The sequence below is a fragment of the Thunnus maccoyii genome, chromosome 12 (genome assembly GCF_910596095.1).
Source record: "Thunnus maccoyii chromosome 12, fThuMac1.1, whole genome shotgun sequence".
Classification (NCBI taxonomy): Eukaryota; Metazoa; Chordata; class Actinopteri; order Scombriformes; family Scombridae; genus Thunnus; species Thunnus maccoyii.
The window spans coordinates 4,450,320-4,464,113 of record NC_056544.1 but is presented as its reverse complement, the minus strand read 5'-3'; the positions used below and the strand labels follow the sequence as shown (position 1 = coordinate 4,464,113).

The 13,794-nt window shown below is 40.6% G+C and overlaps 1 protein-coding gene across 3 annotated transcripts in view; it reads right to left on the bottom strand.

The window, feature by feature from the left end:
* The window catches only part of klhl20 (kelch-like family member 20), a 37,658-nt gene that overhangs the window by 16,613 nt on the left and 7,251 nt on the right, over window positions 1-13,794 (bottom strand). For 2 of the 3 annotated variants that reach the window (XM_042428444.1, XM_042428445.1), the window contains exons 6-14: window positions 11,858-12,016; window positions 11,642-11,736; window positions 11,230-11,345; window positions 10,778-10,961; window positions 10,520-10,663; window positions 10,259-10,392; window positions 8,970-9,178; window positions 8,633-8,739; window positions 6,123-7,552 (exon numbers count right to left, since the gene is read on the bottom strand). In XM_042428444.1, the coding sequence (XP_042284378.1) occupies window positions 7,468-7,552; window positions 8,633-8,739; window positions 8,970-9,178; window positions 10,259-10,392; window positions 10,520-10,663; window positions 10,778-10,961; window positions 11,230-11,345; window positions 11,642-11,736; window positions 11,858-12,016 (1,233 nt within the window). In that variant the 3' untranslated portion in view covers window positions 6,123-7,467. Of the gene's footprint in view, window positions 1-6,122; window positions 7,553-8,632; window positions 8,740-8,969; window positions 9,179-10,258; window positions 10,393-10,519; window positions 10,664-10,777; window positions 10,962-11,229; window positions 11,346-11,641; window positions 11,737-11,857; window positions 12,017-13,794 lie in introns of those variants that run through there. The other variant, XM_042428446.1, reaches the window with a different exon arrangement.

Genomic DNA, 13,794 nt, shown 5'->3' with positions numbered 1-13,794 from the left:
AAAGAGGTTTTCCTCACTGTAATCATTCCTCCTGTTCATACTGGCTATTAAAAGATCCCCTTTAAATGTGCTTTCAATGTAAGTGATGGAGGCCAAAATCAACAGTGAGTCCACATAGTCATTTAGTGCAAAAATGCATTTAAAAGTTGATGTGAAGCTTATATGAGGCTTCAGCAGTCTGAGTTAGTCATATCAAGTGGATATCTGCCACATTTACAGTCTGTTTAGCATCAAATTCCCTCATTGTGTTTCCTCGGATAGTGTTTCTCTGTTGAGCTGCAGTGGAAGTATAGTAACAAAAAGAGGGACTTTGGCACTAAAAAGACTGTAAGACTCATTTGGACGATTGAAGCTTCATATTAGCTTCAGATAAACTTTTAAATACATTTTTGCACAGAAGGAGGGCTGCAGATTTTGTCCCCCCATCATGCTAAATCCAGTATGCCTGACTAGCAGACTGATGCAGACCAGCCAACAGGCTCATACTGGACCAGGCTGGCCTGAGGTCTGCTAAGCGGAACTGATCCTAGAGGCCAAACTGGCCCTAGTCTGCATCTACATATCAAGCATCTGGCAGCTATGTATGAGCCAGAAGTGATACTAATTTATTCCTATGGTACCAGAACAGAGATAAAAAGGACCAACACACAGTCTACAGGACCCTCAGGTAGTAAACAGTCTTTATAATTTGAAGGATCAAAATGATGTTGAGACACTGCATTTAACATTTGAGAAGAATATGTTGACCTGAAAGAATTTGGTGCTTAAGTCAAGGCAGCACACATCACTGATACACCATATTAAGCCAATGTTTAATGTCTGACCTGCTGCTGCTGCCTACACAGCATATGTGATAATACACATATAGAGCCAGAATAGAAAGCCACATTTTACATAATACACGAATGGATTGAGCTAACAAATGAGAGCCTGTGGCAGAAGTGAGCAATGTGTCTGTGTAGTAAATCATGGATTTAAAAAAAAAAACTTAATTTCCTCAAAATAACTGCTTCAGTTTATAAGCCTCTAATGAGGAACATAAAATGTAATTAATTATCGTGTCCAAAAAAAAAAAGGGGGGGGGGGGGGGGGGGACAAAATGACTAACTGACGACAGAAAGAAATGTCTGTCTCACATAACAGAAAAAAAATATAACAGGAAAAAGAAACAACACTCCAAAACTCCAAATTCCATCTTTTCCCTCAGGAGCAGAACTTTAGAAAGAACTGAATCCCTGAAGCGAACTTTTTCTGTTTGTTGTGTTATCTGACCAACTGAGACTGAACATCCATCTTTCTTCTCTTCTGACATTTGGACAAAAATCATTTCAGCAGATTGGAGCCACAGAGAGAGCTACTGATCTGTATCCAAATCAAAGTCCTCTTCTGGCGCTCTATTCTGCCCCACAAAAACAGTGGATGCATTTTGTGAGAGCAAAACCGTTTACACACAAACACACACACAAAAACCACTTTAAGAGTACAGGCACAGACCCAGGAATAAAGTGATATACATACATCAGTACGTCAGTACATCTTAAGCAAAACAGAAGCAAATGAGACAAAATTTGAAAGCATTTTAAGCATTTCATCTTTGAAATGGTTTTTATTTCTTAACATCTAGTGAATACTGAATTTAATGACAAGTTTCCTTCATTTGCTTCTCATGATTGAGCAGTTTGATTAGAGCTTTACTGTATCTTAAAGGACAAATGGTGCATGAGGGAAATGCGGCTCTAGCTATGGTGGATATAAAAAATAAAATTGTTAATAGTGTTGTGCTACGTAAACACAAAAGCTGCTACAGTCTGGAGTGACACAGAGTGCTCTCACTTTATCTCTGCCAGAGCTCTTGCATGCTTCAGTGACATTTGCAAATAAATAAAAAATCTTAAGGTAGTATTTTAAAGGCTTGTTGAAAAGAAATAGTTTTGAGAGAGTTTGAAAAATGATCTAAAGATTCATCGGGGTGGGTGGGTGGGGGGGGGGGGGGGGGTGAGCTCCATACTTGTATAGATCACATGATAATTACTGAACCCACTTCATGACGACTGAGCAAACTCTTCTGCTGATTAAGACTCTGAGATGCATTTGAAAGCCCCAGAAAAAGTTAGGAGGGGGGCAACATTGCAGTTAAAAATCATTTAAAAATAAATCAATAAAACTTTAAATATCCCAGTGGCTTGTAAAATATAATGTGACTTCAATGAGCTTGAAAAAAGAAACTAGAGGCCTTCGTTTGTTCGGTCTCTACAGTCTTAGTCTGGGTGTTTATGTCGTCCTGGTGCGGGTCCTCGGATACTTTGTTGCTCCGCGTATCATTGTACAGCTGTACTGAGCACAGCTGCATGATTCATTCCAGGTGACATCACATTAGCAACTAAAACCTGCCCAACACCAGAATTTACATTGAGCTGTTAGTCATTTTAAACAGTCAACACAAACAGTCTCCCTGAGCTGACAATCCGCCTTCAATTTGTAACTAATTTGTCATTTTCTGTTATGTACAAATAAGTTTTATCTGAACGTAGGGCTTCCAGCTGAGAGGCAGAATTGTGCCGTATCCCAGTCAAATCACCACAGCGGCTGTCATCGTCTCCCAGGAGTTGTAGCACTGTTCACGGTCTGTGGAACAGCTCCAGGATTTGTCTCGGGCTGGTGTCATTATTGTCTCAGCAACACAGCTTTAAAAAGTGACTGGTACAATCCTTACTAAAAGAGTAGATTTTATTTCTATGGGAATATCATAGAAATAAAATCTAATTCTATAATATGGTAGATTTTGCCTTTAATGATGAGTGTTTCGCCTGCATAGATATTTGTTTGTGCATTTCATGCTTTATACACACACACACTATCCCTAAACAAATAAAAATTAAATGAATAAATTGTCTTTTTCTCTTTTCATCATAGTCTTGTTATACAGTAGATCTCACAAAGAATCTGACACATTTTGGTTGTTTTTTTCCAGGGAAAAAGTTTAATCCTTGTCATAGTGAACATTGTGAGTCCAGAGCTGCTGCTGCTGTGATCACAGCTGAAATCTGACACATGAAAACAAACACCAGAGATCACAACCATGTTTGGGTGACGTGTTGGACATACTGCACAGAGACTACTCCAAATAAGATATCTGAATATAGGCTACTGACTGAAGGCTGGTTACTTCTGTTCATCACAATCACAATGCATCATTAGTAGCTTACATGATTCAAGGGAAACTCCACTCAGTTTGGGAAACAAATACAGTCTTGCTGGTCTCTGACCGCCTAGTCAATATTTGTTAACTCAACAAAAAAATATTGCCAGAGTGGAAAAAAACTAAAGACAAGAGTTGAAGATGTCGAGGGGAAAAATGTCAGTGCAGGTAAAATGAGGCATTTTCTGGAGATGAGGGTACATTCTCTGTGTCTGTTCCATGTATCTTTAAATGTAGTGATTTGGAAGATTTCAGATAAATTATGGACTAACTATGCCTTTGTGGGTTGAGGAATTCACTGCACTTTGTAAGCTATAAATAAATCATATAAAAACTCAACGTTTTTCTGAGGCCATGAAAAGTTGACATTTGGGAAAAACATGGTTCTCACAGTAATGCAATGTTATATTAAACAGTAACCAGGCTGTCTAGGACTAAAGCAATAACATGTATGAACTCTTGAACTGAGTGGTACTTCCTTGTAATTCTTGTGGCAGTGAAAAATAATATTTTCAGGGGGAACAGTTTTCAAGAGGCAGGCACACACAGTTGGCGAGTCAGCATAACTTTTGCTTCCAACACATAATGATATCACTTTTATTTTTGATAGAAACTGGGCGATATGTAGGATGTGTTGCAGAGACTTTCTCCAATGTTAGCAGAAATGGTTCAATTTTACATTTCAAGTGAGCATCAGCATATATGACTGCAAAACATCCCACAGCATAGACATTCATTACCAACATAAAGACTTGCATCACAACATTATGAGACTTAACAGTGAACCTGTGACTTGAAAACCCCCCACTAGCATAGTGAACTAAACCCAACTAAAATCTAGATTTGCCATATTATTGAACGTTAATACCGATATTCACGTACGGACCTGCTCGCTCATGAAAATGTGGTGACTTTAATGCATAACAACTGCTGCCACTTGCTATATAAACTCTTGTTACAGCGATGCATTTGTTCCTCTCACACACGCACACACACACACTTTAAAGTGCAGAACTGTGATGAACTGTGTGTGACACGAAGCAAGTCGATTCATGTTGCATCTATGAAATAAATCCACTTCTGCACAGCATCAAGACCGTCATTCTCAGTGCACGGCCTGAAATGTCAGATTCAAAACTTAACCTATGATGATTTTAGAGTTTTTTTTCCCCCGTATCTGGAAAGTTTCAACGCCCATATAAAATATAATTAAGAAAAAAAAAAAAAGATAAAATCTAAAATACATTTCCAATCACAGTGCAATAAATTCTGAGATTTATCCAAAACCAATGTCACCATCTACTCCATGTCTGTTTCACATTGAGCTAATAAGGTCAGTTGTATAACCAGTGACCACTAAGGAAACTGCAAATCTCTTTATCAGCAGCACTATTACCGTCCTCCAGCAGGTGGTGCCATTGAACTGTGCTGCATACGACAGCACAATAACACAAATACTATGCTGACTGTGAAAGCAGAACAACCAGGACCTGTGTCTTAAAACCCTGTGACTGTGTGAAAACAAAAACGAGTGCTACAGAAGGATTTGTCTGTCAATTGTGAAGCTTGTAACAGAAATCCAATTACAGACGCTGAGTTTAATGCTCCTCCATTTCCTCTCTAGATTTTCAGAGATACTATGGGGCTTAATAAAACACAGAAATCTACAGGTGTTATGTGAAATAATGCAAAAACCACCGGTACTCAATTGCTGGAGTCATATCTAACATACTGATAAATACAGTTTATATTAACAATTCTGAGCTGAATGTGAAATACACCCCGCTTGTAGTGCTGCCTGAATCAATCACTAGGAAGTGATCGGCATCTTAAATGGATGGCCAAAAAAATTGCTTCATTTCTGTCCTAAAATATTTACAAGTTCATAAAATGTCATGTGTGATGCTGAGCTTATTTCTCGCACCGTGGGCTTACTGCAACTCTTCTTTTCCGCCAGGATGTGTCTGTGGACAGTTTTGAATTTAGGATTTCTCTTCTAGTTTGACTTTGGTACAGAAATACAAAGTTAGGTAACTTATGCGTTACGTAATGAGACAGACATCAAATAATCCATGTGTACATTGCAGATCACTGGCTCCAGTGCTCAGTGCCAGCGTATAAGCAGGTATAAGTGATTTTATGACTGAGGCAGTGAAAGTAATCTAATATTTTAAAGCAATATGTTTGTATTATATTTTGTTTACCAATCTCCACAACAGCACCGACTGCAGTTAGTGTTACTACAATTCACTTTAAAGGGCAAGCCTTGTGATATTCTATATTTTTCTTATTGTTAATCCCATGAAAAGACCCAAAACCAACAATGATCTACTAACAAGTATTGTGTGTCTATGAAAGCTTGATACATTTTATTCCTCTGTGTCATAAAGTTCCATTTTTGTCCAAAAACTATTAAAACACATCAATGAGTCACACTGGTGCACTGGGTGACATGTTCTTTCATTACCATGAACACACATGGACTGTAGTTTATTTTGACTCAGTCTCACACACACACACACCGTCCTGTCCTGGAATACTCACTAGAGCACCGAATCAGGATTAATCCACAGCTGAAAATAGTCCCCAATAAATGCACTATTTCCTCCTGTTTTTAGCACAGTTCACAAAAACTACAGTGGGCAGCTGAGCGTTTTTTAAAAGCTGAAGTATATGTTTTTACAGATTAATGTCTTCAGTAGGAATAAATGGCTGAGGAAGTGGGCGGAGAGTGGAAAGATGAACATCGCTGGTTTTGTTCCTTTCATGGGATTTGATGACAATAATAAGAAAAATATAGAATATTGCCAGTATTATCCTTAAAAGCTCACTTTTTCCACCTCTGGGGTGAAGCTGATGTATGACACCATTATGGCCTCAGTACGCTTCAAACAAAGTGCTAGTCGGATCATTTTACAGTTTCTGAAACTCTCTTTCTGATGGCAGAATCCAGGAGCCTTCGCTCAACTATTTTTATAACTGTTTGAAACATATAAGTGGCATTTGGGTCCAGTTAGTACAACGACTGACTAGGTGTACCAGGTGCGTGACGGTGAGAAAGTAGGCAGTCATCACGTGGAGACTACAAAGACACACACAGACACAGGGCTCTGGGAGATAATGTGAGGTTTTTGGGACAGATGATTTTGCCTTTAGATGTGGTCCATTATAGTCCATTTAAAGCATATCGAGACATTAGGATTGAGCACTGGAGTCAAGAATCAATTGGTGACAAAAATTGGATGATTTTGGAGTCTAAGACCTTTTCATTGAAGGGGTAAGATGGAGAAGAAGACAACATCGACAGCATATGAACTAAAATCCAAGGTAACAAACAGCTACAGTAGCACCGTGTAAAGTGCGGCATCCCATTCAACAACTGAAAGTTAGGGAGAAACTGTTGAGTGGCACTGTCTTCCTCATACTCATCCTTCTCCTGTTAACCATCTTCCCTGGTGACAATGACCAGTGAAAGACATGTTTTTTTTCCATCTCTGGATATCCAGATGCCTTCATTCTACTGTTTAATGCTACATGAAGCCCAGAGACATAACAGCCTCAGTTGAGATGTATGCTTCGCAGCCTGGACTAAAGCTATGTAGAGACAGGATGAGAGAGCATGGACTGACTTCTGACGGTCAGTATGTCACGTTGTGTCTCCAGGAAATAATCAACCTCAACAATGAACAGAAAGTTTGCTGGTCCGCTGGTTGCTGTACTTTGTTTTGTTTCAGTCATTCAGGGCGGTACTTGCTTGCCAGAAATTAGGGAAAGACAGCTGGAAAGACTGAAAAAAGAAGCCATCTTCCGGTGACCTGATACTGAACTTCTCTGCTCCTCTGAACCTCAGAAACATATGATAATCTCCCCCGGCAGCAGTCTCAGTCAAGTCCCATTTTGACAGAGTAGCTTGGGGGAAGAATATATAGTGAGGTCACCGGAGAAGGACTTGTAACTGCCAGTCCTCTCCAAACTGGAGGCTTCATGGTAGACTTCTGCTCTCAGTGCACTTCATGGTGACCGTGGTCAATCACTGAAGACAACAAGGGTTTTCAAAGTTAATGACCTCACAGTTGGGTTGGGATGAACTAGAGTTCAAAAGTTTGTTCCACTTTCTGTCTCGTTTCTCTCCAAGATTCCTCTCAACCTCGCATGGATAACATAACAGCGTCTCTTTCGGAGGCACGAGAGTCAGTGAAAAGAGGCATCCGTTGCAACGTGACGAGAAGCGAGTGTGTGTATGAGTGTGTGGGGGAGTGGTGGTGGTGTTACCATATGTGGGATTCACAGTGAGTCATTTTAATGACACCCACCCCTCCACCTAGCCGGCGGTAGTTCATTCCTCCATACAACCTAGAAAGAGGTGACAGTCATATGATGAGGGAGGAAAGGTGCAATTGTTCTTTTGTGCAGTATAGTTAGTACAGGTGATCTGAGAGAGTTCTGCATTCACCCTAAATTTAATCTAAATCTCAGCAGTTTCATTCCAAAGTTTTTCTCTGTAACTCCCACCCTCAGCTCTCCTTTCCATAAACACTGAATACTTTTGACTGCAAACAAGAGCAGTTTGTAAATGTGAATGATAAAAGTTGGAAATGTGAAACTTGGTGAAAAAAGGTTGGCATCACAGGAAAACATCAGGTTAGTGTAATTACAAATGTAAATTAAGTAGCTGTTAAATATGTTAATAATATATGTGATAGTTAGGGATGTCCTGATCCAAGTTTTTTGGCCCCGATCCAAGTCCTTTACTACTGAGTATCTGCTGATACAGAGTCCAAAGCCATATATATTTATAGATAAAGCAGAGGAAGATTGATTAAATATGTATCTGGCACACCGAAATAGCCGTTGCAGCCTTGTAAATTTGGCTCATCTTATTTTTCCATCAGCTACTTGATCTGAATACTGGAGGTGCTGGTTCAAAACTATTAAACTGATCGGCTTGAATTATTGATATGACATGAATGAAAGTTAAACCGAAGACTGCAACTCCTGAAATTGACAAGAGAGAAGACCTATCACTCTGTTGGAGTCATTGGAATTACAGAGACTCAGTCCTCTTGCAACTGTGCAGTGGTGTTGCAGAGTGGAAGTTCCTCTGCTCCAGTACAGACACCAGCTGCAGATAGCACACAAACCTGACAACAGACTAGTTTCATTTTGGCCTGTCATCAAGTTACTTACAGAATTAATGTTAATTATCAGCAGCTGCTATCACATATGCTGTTGACGTTTGTCATTTCATCTGGCGATTGCAACAGTCAGTGCCAAATAAAAATGAGAAGAGTTTAGTGAATCTGTATTTTACTGACGTGGATGTCAGAACTCACACATCTTCCTAATCACAACTACATTCTATTTTATGTCTATTTTATTTATCAATTGTAGTTAGTAACCATATTTTGTAGTCTTTTATAGAGTGGTGCTTACCTCCATGTGTTGGCATCAGGGTCATAGACTTCTATAGTTTTGAGATACGTTGTCCCGTCAAAGCCTCCTACTGCCATCAGCTGACCGTTGACCACAGCCAAGCCCACCTACAGACACAACACGGTTAAATTTCAACCTTATGCACAGATTATAAATACCCACTATGACAACATAAAGTAACACATGTAATTTAACCTTTTCACAGATGAAAAGCAGTGTAGGTCTAGTCTAGTTACTGACATATGACTGTAGCGGTGGCTACAACTATGCTTAAAAAACACTCATGTTTCAACCTAATAAAAGCCCAACACACCCACCCACACCCACACACACTCACCCCACTCCGTCTGGACGTCATGGCAACTACAGGAGACCACTGGTTGGTTCTGGGGTTGTAACGCTCTGCACTGCTCAGCTCTGTGGTGTCGTCTCTGCCTCCGACAGAGTAAATCATGTCCTGATAGACCGCGCAGCCGAGGTGCTTCCTCCTGGTCCCCATGGGAGACACCGTGTGCCAGCGGTTCTCTTGAGGGTTGTAACGTTCCACTGCAGAAGACCAAACCAATTACAATGAATATTCTAACAGTCACTGTCTGTGTTATGTCTCACATGGAATTAAGGGAGCTTAATATTTTTTTTCCATTGCTCTAAGATGTTTCATACTTGCCCTACAGTAGCTTCCCCAACTCATAATTTTTTCATGATCAAATATCACACAAAATCTTTGGATGGAAAAACGGGATTGATTAAAGCTGATTTGGCAAACCCATAGCAGACAGCAGTCCATTTTTATGTGTCTTCACACTGTAGAGCATATTAACATTTACATACATACATAAATTGTACTGGATCTCTGCCTGATGATCTGATAATCTGATGGATCGTAGCCATCAGTCTTGTTACAGCTCTGGGTTAACTTAAGGTCCAGCTGAAATCACATATGGTCATCCCTTTTTGCAAACCTGTTATTGCTTTTGCTACAAGTCATCTGGAGACAGTTTGTTGTTAGCAGTGGTACTGAACAGTAAGGACCACACCAGCATCTAAATGTACCAAAGTGACTTTTGCAGGTATATTTACACGCTGTTTAATGTGCTGCAGCTGAGCAGATAACTAGCTATCTAGCCTGCTAACTGACATTAGCAGTGCACTTTTCCCCGGTGAATGTTTGTTTGGTGGCTGTTTAATGAGCTCAGGTGCAGGACAAGACATGTGTTCATGTTTGCAAATTAGATAAGGAGAGTTTAGCAGGAAAGCCAATGTGGGTTGTTGTTCAGAGTCTGTTGTGTTGTGTAGCAGGATGCTATCAGGCGCAGTGTGACCGTCTGCTCTGCCTATGATGTAACGCTGACATTGCTGCTTTATGAAAAGATCTGATTTGCTGTATAGAAACAAGCTCTCCACTCTTCTATCACGGATGACGGTATAATGCAAAACTACAGAGCGCCTTCATAAAACCAAATTATATTTAATATAAATTTCTCTCTTTTGGTTTCAAGATTTTTTTTTCAAAAGGAGAACACAGGACAGTTGATTTACAGAGCAGATGTGTATGCTGTAGCGGACAAAAGAATGAAATTCAGTTGGCCTTTACAACTGTACTTCTCACATGAATCAGTGCCATACCTGTATTTAATGGTGACGTCCCATCAGACCCTCCTACAGCGTACAAGAATCCCCCCAGCACAGCCACAGCTACACCCAGTCGCCTGGTGCTCATGGAGGCCACACGAGTCCATTTGTTCTCCTTAGGATCATACCTGCAGCACAGGAAGGTTGGCACCCTGTTACATAGAGCTATACTCCTATTAAAGTAGTCAAAAGAGAGAGATTTTATGGTAAAAAAAAAAGGTTTAATAAGCACAAATTGTCAGTTTTTACTGATACCTTTCAACAATGTTGAGGCAGGAAACCCCATCCTGTCCCCCCACAGCATACAAATAACCACCGAGGACAGCCACGCCTACACTGGTACGACAGGTGCTGGTGGGTGCCACGTCACTGCTCCACTGGTTGGTCTTAGGATCATATCTGGACAGGACAGATGGGACAGAGAAAAATGTAAGATTTTTTTTAATCTAAGAGAGAACGGAAAGACAAGAAGAGCACGAAGACATGACAAGGTGGAGTAGAATGCGTGATCACCTTTCAACTGAGTTGAGGTAAGATGAGCCGTCATGACCTCCCACTGCATACAGCAGGTCATCCAGAACACTGACGCCAACTCCACATCGCCGTTTGCTCATTGATGCCACCATCCGCCACTCATTGGTCTGAGGATCGTAACGCTCTACACTGGAAATGGCGTCACCGCTGCACCAACCACCAACTACAAGATCATCATGGTAGAAGGGAAAAAGGAGACAGTATGCAGTATTACAAAGTGGTATAGCTACCAACTGGAAAAAAAATAAAAACACTGATGCAAAAAAAATCTGATCCAACATCACGCTAGAAACCAAAAAGATAATGAATGACTGAATAGGGAAAAAGAAAAAGATTAACTGCACTAAAAATTGAATTAGTACTGCTGGCTGTCATCAATCTAAAATCTTAAGAGTAGAAACAGTTCCATTTTAATGCTTTAAGACACTGACCTGCAAAGAGAACTTCTCCACAGCGGATGGGTTTCCTCGGCCGGGTTCTTGGGCCCTGCATCAGCGGCCTCTCCTGTGGCAGCAGCAGGTAGTTCTTAGCCTCGTCAACCAGGTCTCTAACACAGCCAAAAAGCAAAGAGAATACACACTAGGTCAATCATAACTCAAGGTTGCATAATGTCACAGCACCAGCATCACTGTATAAAAATGGAGGTGCTAGTGTACTTTTTAACCCTTCAACTCCAGGTTCAAAATTCAAACTAATATAGAAAAGAATGTTCATAAATGCCTTGCCTTGAGTTTTTTAGAAAATATCTTAAAAGACTCCTGGATCCAGATGTGCACTAGCAACATTTCCCCACCAACCGCATCTGAACGGTTGACAGCTCATATTTACACAAACAGCACCCACCTGCACTCCTCATCACTCTTGATGAGAGGGTCTGAACCCACAGTGCCGACCAGGAACTTGGGGCTGAGCAGCGGCAGACGGACATGCTGCAGTACCTACAGCGCACATGAAATCAATGTCATTGTCAACGTTTACTTATTGTGAGTTCACATCTGGCTAGTACACTGATAAGCAAACTGCCAGCAGTGCCAGCAGCGATTGTGGTAGAATAGAAACCTGGGGTAGCTGCGGTCTGCGTTCCTGGATGCTGTATTTCACCCAGGCCATCACTGCGTTGAAAACCTGCTCCTCGCTCCGCACATTGAGCTCATCGCTGGAAATTATGTCAATCAACTGGTTGGCGGGCAGCAGCATGAACTCCTCGCTTTCCATTACCTAAGAAGACGACAAAGACAGAACAGTAAAGCTGCTTTTCCACCGCGTGTTATGGCTCAACTCGCCCTTTTTTTGGTTTTCCATCGGGCAAAAGTTGTGAATAATACCTGGTACTTTTTTGGTATCAGCTCTGTAGAGGTTTCAAGCGAGCTGAGCAGATACTAAAAAGGTGACATGAAAACACGCAGACCAATGACTGGTCAGAGAGAGAGAATTGTCACTAGAATCATCACTTGTGCGACATAGGACATCCTGCGGTGGAAAATTAAACTATAATGGCATCTGTTTCCACAGTAAATCATCTGCTGAGTGTTTGATGGTTGTTTATCTGTACTTTAGAAAGTAACCGCCGTCTCTCTGTTTTTAAAATGAGTTGGGAAGCTGAAAAAGTCTAACTTTACTTTTAACGTTTACAAACAAAGAGAGATGCCCTTCCCTCATCCTAAACTGGTCCTAAATCAATACCAGAATACTTCCTTGTTTTATGAATGAAGTGGTACACAGATACACAAAGCATCTGTGCTGTGTGTGTTTGACCAATCAGAGACGGTCATCCCTTCAAACCCCGCCCTCATTGAGGGGTTACTATATGCAATAGAGAACGAAATCCAGAAAAGTATGTCCATCTATTTTCACAACCATGCTATCATTACAGGGCTGTAATCATCACAAGGCCAACTGCCTTGCCAAAAAAATCCGGTGAGTTGTTTAGTAAAATACACACATCTCCACGTGTCATAGCAGGAAAAGCACAGGTGTATTTGATAACATTGATGATGGTTGCATTCCACTTAGGTGAGCCAGTGCTCTGGTAATGTGCATGCTCACTTACAGACATGGCTTACTGGGACATTTAATGGAATGACAGATATTCTTTACAGTCTGCTACCTGTCAAGTCTAGTACTAGATGCAAACAGCCAAATACTGTATGTTCTCTGTGTTGGAAGCAATGTTTTCCTCTTGGGATATTGAACATTTTCAAATCACTTTTGCAATTTATGCAGTTTACCACACAACAACTTGTCATGTTGCTCCTCCCATCAGCTCTCAGTCATCTGAAGATTGCATCATTCTGAAACTTGTCTATACAGACTGTATAAACCTTTTTCACAGCAAACATTTTCATTAGCAGAAAAATCACAGGTGTGATTAATAACAAGTCTGGCTGCATTCGATTCAGGTGTGCCAGTTGCCATGTCTTACTGGGAACCCATCGTTAACATTACTAATCAAACCTGTGCTTTTCCAGCAGACTGATAAAAATGTCAGCTGTGAAAAAGGGCTGTTAAACCTCTCAGGCTTCAGCTTTAAGGTCAAACTTCATTTAATTTTCATTTTAACTAAAATACTAAACTGTAAGAATTATAAAAAGGTGTCAATTTTCCCGCCCTAAAAAGGTGCAACTAAAAAAAAGGGTGAGGTGAGATGTCAATCTCGCACCATCTGTATACATCCACTGTCCTGAGAGGAGGTCTAATATGGCCATGTAATATAAGTCACCTGGGTGGATGGACCACAGCTGCGTATGAAGATTGAATTTGCCTGTATATCCCTACTTTGTGTGTTAACAGAGAACTATACATTATGACAAATGCTTTATGGATGTGAAAGGACTCAACACTTCTTTGGTAGTCTAACAACAGAAAGAAATCCAGACTTTACATTCTAAAATGTCTCAATTTCTCATCACCAGCAAAGTCAGCTGATCTACAACTCAACAGCCTGATGCAGTTTCCCCCTTTCTATTGACTTGCAGGTGGCATGTCAACATTTTTAC